At 35.3% G+C, this 4,444-nt stretch overlaps 1 protein-coding gene across 2 annotated transcripts; it reads left to right on the top strand.

Annotated features, from left to right (window-relative positions):
- Positions 1-3,789, top strand: LOC146167559 (geranylgeranyl transferase type-1 subunit beta-like). Of its 2 annotated transcripts, XM_083383354.1 has the most exons (10): positions 1-140; positions 232-340; positions 496-623; positions 695-765; positions 834-985; positions 1,614-1,746; positions 1,833-1,957; positions 2,114-2,216; positions 2,296-2,404; positions 2,876-3,789. In XM_083383354.1, the coding sequence occupies exons 2-10, from the start codon at positions 237-239 to the stop codon at positions 3,184-3,186; spliced, it is 1,236 nt and encodes a 411-aa protein (XP_083239480.1). In that variant the 5' UTR covers positions 1-140; positions 232-236; the 3' UTR covers positions 3,187-3,789. The 2 variants fall into 2 exon arrangements, with proteins under 2 accessions (XP_083239480.1, XP_083239479.1); XM_083383353.1 differs by having other exon boundaries at positions 48-340.
- Positions 3,790-4,444: the final 655 nt, after the last annotated feature.

The following is a 4,444-nucleotide window of genomic DNA, read 5'->3' as shown; positions in this document are numbered from 1 at the left end:
TTGCAACGGAAATTAATTTGCCTTGCCTATACCACGCTTTTTATTAGTGCGTATTACAATTTAGAAGGTTGTATTTTTCTGTTACGCCTCACGTATTTCTACAATCCACATCTTTCCAGGATAACAGCACTAGCGACTAAGTATGATGCTGTTTCATTATAATTGAAAATTCTGTGGTTGTAGAAACAAGTTTTGTTTTAACTGTATGTTGTTACTCTCTTTTATACCCAGTATAAATGGATACGCAAAAAGTTGCATTTGAACGCAAGAAACATATTAGTTTCTTTGTTCGACTTTTACAAGTTTTGCCACATAGATACTCCTTGTTGGATACAAGCAGGTAATTTAAAGAAAACGAATTGAGTTAGGATACATTAATAACTTTGCTTTTATCTATATTAATATTATTTTGTGTTTGAATCAACTTGAAGTTGTTGAATTGCAATGATAAAAAATAAATGTTAACTCCTAATTACTTAAAAGTATTATGTTTAGGTTAACAATCACATTCTTTGCTATCTCTGGTCTTGATGTTTTAAACGCTTTGGACACCCTTAGTGATAAAACTCAAAAAGAAATAATAGAATGGATTTACTCATTACAAGTTATTCCAAATATGGCAGGTATATAAATTGTGATTGATTTGTTAACTACTCTGGAGCGAAGACAGTTTTTCATATTTGCTTTGTTACAGAATCAAATTTGTGCAAGTGTGGTTTTCGTGGATCTGCAAGCAATGGGGTTACCACTCCTAAAAATGTTAAGGTAAGGTTTTATTAAAAGATACTCTTAAACTAACTTTAAAAATGATTTGATTTTTATGTTCTTTATAGACCATGGAATCAACTAACATTTATGACTGTGGTCATATTGCTATGACATATACAGGCTTGGCAACTTTGCTCATTCTTGGTGATGATTTTAGCAGAGTTAATAAGAAAGCTTGTTTGGAGGGAATAAAGGCTTTGCAGTTGCAAGACGGAAGGTTTGCTACATGGAATGTCTGACAATATTTGATTAGCCAATACCAAATTCCAGTGATAGTATTAATACTTGACCAATACTAGGGTTCTGTCACTGATAATACCATGCCAAATTGATATATATATTAAAATGTCAGCCATAATTTGTGATCTAACACAGCAATTCCAAAGTAGTTTACGTTTTCAAATAGCGCAAATACAAACTGGACGTAACTAAACTTTGGAGCGCTAAACAAATTTTTGGTCTAATAATATAAAAAATTCCCATACAAAGTTTCAGTTGTGGCCATTTTGCTTGGTTCAATATCATAATGAAGTTTAGTATTCAGTAGCAGAACTTTCTGAAAAATCAGCTATCACACCAGAATAAAATGTCAATCACATCCCTATTTGCTGCTAAGTGTCAATTGTGCTATATACTGGCACTTTTCTAATTGTGCAATAACAGTAACCAGCATACCTAGTATTATACTATCCACTCGATCAGAATAATATTTTAAAATTGGTTGTTAGTACTACTTGCCTAAACTATGACATTTTAAGCTTTTTAACATACAAAAGTCATTATTATTAACATTTGTATCACTACAGGCAGGTAGTGCAGCAAAACCATAAAGAATACAATTGTAGTTTCAGATCGTCTTATGATGGAAGTGAGAATGATATGAGGTTTATATACTGTGCTTGCTCTGTTTCTGCAATGCTTAATGACTTTTCTGCAATTGACAAAAGGCGAGCCACTTCCTTTATTCGCAAGAGTTTGGTAAGTTATAATAAACAAATTTAATAAACAAATCATACTGGCTAGTAGCTACTGGCTAGTAGTAGTATCAACATGGTTTGTTATAGTGCTATGATGGTGCATTCGCACAAGGACCATTTCTTGAAAGTCACGGGGGCTCAACGTTTTGTGCTATTGCTTCTCTAAATCTTATGAATTGTTCATCTGCTCTTACACAACAGCAGCTTAAACGGTAAATTTATTTATAAGCTGGAAGAAATTTCATTGTGTACTTGTTGACTGGCAAAATTTTTATTTTAACAGTTATATTAAGTTTAATATTTGCTAAGGTTAATCATAGTTTTCTTGTTTGTGTGTCTATTAAACTAAGCTAAACTTTTATGTTCAGTTTAGAGTATTGGTGCATAAGCAGACAAAAATATGGATTTCATGGAAGACCTCATAAAGATGATGATACATGCTATTCCTTTTGGGTTGGTGCCTCTTTAAAGGTAAGTCACTTTTTTATTTGCTGTTAGTCAACCTATAGCTAATTACTTGAATGTGTAAAAAACTTGTTTGCTTTTTAAGCTTTTGGGTTCATATGAAATGATCGATTTTGAAGAGAATGAAAACTTTGTTTTATCAACACAAGACAATGTTGTTGGTGGATTTGGAAAGTGGCCACAAGTCCACCCAGGTGAACCTATAATTTATAATTCTGTGACTTTTCTAATTAAAGGCATTTTATGTTTGTAGTGTTTTAAGTGCACAAAAAAATATAACATTAGCACTACACAATGTTTAATTAAAATATGGTGATTTTTTTATAATTACCAATAGATTTGTTTGTTTGTTATGTGTTAAACATCTGAATGATTAAGACATTCGACCTACAAGGTTACCAGGCATTACGTGTTTTATATAATACTATGATAGGCAAAAATATTTGCCTTGTGAACGTGGGTAACAGTTCTTGTTTTTTTTGTTTTTTTATGTTAAATTATTTCACCAGTGCTTACTTCAGACTAGTTCATTATACGATTTTAAAAGTAGCTGCCAAGAATAAGGTTTGCCTTTACTTTCCCGAGCAAGACGTTAATTGAAACGGTGTGAGTGAAAGTCGCTAAATTTGTGACACTTACCAAGGCTTGTTTTTACCCAAACGCAGATGCGCTGCACAGTTACATGGGAATATGCGGCCTCTCGCTAATGGGATTGCACGACCTTCAGCCCATCGACCCTGCCCTTAACGTAACGCAACGAGCAAAGACGCGAATGCTAAACTTGCACGTACGTTGGACCGAAATCGAAGAAAGGCGCCGCGCTGCCGTGGCGAAGACCAGACCCCGGACTAAGAGCGGGTCGACCCTCGATCGTGGAACGCACGCAGGAACCGTGGTCCTTGCTTTTGCGATTGGCCTAGGAGCCGTCGTGGTTCCTTGGCTCTACAAGGCCTATCTCAGGAACGCGTCTTCGTGAATTTTTTACCTGCCTTGCATTTCGGTCTGCTCGCCACGACGGTAATTCTAAACCCTATTTCCTCTGAAGTTAGCCCGTGCGACCGGGAAAATGTCCGCCGAAAAGGGAGTTGGAAAACTCGTGACACGAGCCTTGTTGTAATAATAAAATGCTTATACATGTTAGACTTCTTCCATCTCTAAGGTGATTTTTAAGTGATATGTCGTGAATATTGTTATATTTTTTGTTTGACTTTTCGTTTAGGTAGGTTTCGCTTTTCCGTATAGATGCTCTTGGTGTCCTGCCTTTCTAAACATTATATTATTCCTTGTAGTTATTCTACTTGAATATCTGAGTTTTATATGGGACATTAACTTATACAGGACCTAATTTTGCGTTAATATTTTAATTATGATGGACTAATACTACTTTAAACTTCGTGGCCTGTCGTTATTGCTGTTCTACTATATACATTGTGCATTACGGTTATACCTGGCTTCAATTGTGCTCGTGCTATGAAATTTTACAGTGTTTTGGAAATTTTACCCTTGCTCCTGATGCAAAAGAGTTTGCGCGGACTTTAAACTGATATATGTCGTCGGATTGTCTTTAATAAAATCCTGTAATACGTGTTGCGGATAACAGTTACCCACTCCTTGAAGTCGGTCCGTAATATCTCCTTGAGTTTAAAAGCGGTAAAAATTAGTTAACCATGTTTGGTAGAGCGAGGTAGTGGTGCTATGAGAAATTATTTCTGCGGTAAGTATTTTCACCACTAAACCATGAACGGAAAAGGCGATAAAAAATCTTTAACGTCAGTAAATGTAAGAAGCTTAGGAAGGTTGATACATTTGTTTACAACCCCAGTTTAAATACCAGTTCGCGGTAGGAGATTTAAATATGGCTTTGTGCAATATCTACAATACATCTTGCTCGGCAAAAGTATGTTTGTGTGAGTGAGAAAGAAACGACTTGGCCATCATTTCTGTCCGTTTGTATATGACTCTTGTCGTAAAAAAAAAGAATTACAGCTTCCGGCATCTGACTGGTTGTCCACCACTGGCCTAACGCAACAATACAAACGTATTAAATATGGGCCGTTATACTTTTTTATAAATAATTACTGGATTTCCGTATTCCGTGGAACTTTTGAACGATAGTCAGTTTTGAACGATTGAAACGATAGTCTTTTGAACGATAGTCACAGCTCCATTCTTTTAATACATACATAAAAAGCTTGCCAATTTATTCCATAACAAAAGCACTACGAAGGATGTAC

Source organism: Ascidiella aspersa, chromosome 1 (genome assembly GCF_963924565.1).
Source record: "Ascidiella aspersa chromosome 1, kaAscAspe10.2, whole genome shotgun sequence".
Taxonomy (NCBI): domain Eukaryota; kingdom Metazoa; phylum Chordata; class Ascidiacea; order Phlebobranchia; family Ascidiidae; genus Ascidiella; species Ascidiella aspersa.
The sequence above is the reverse complement of the archived record's forward strand: the minus strand, read 5'-3'. Positions and strand labels throughout refer to the sequence as shown.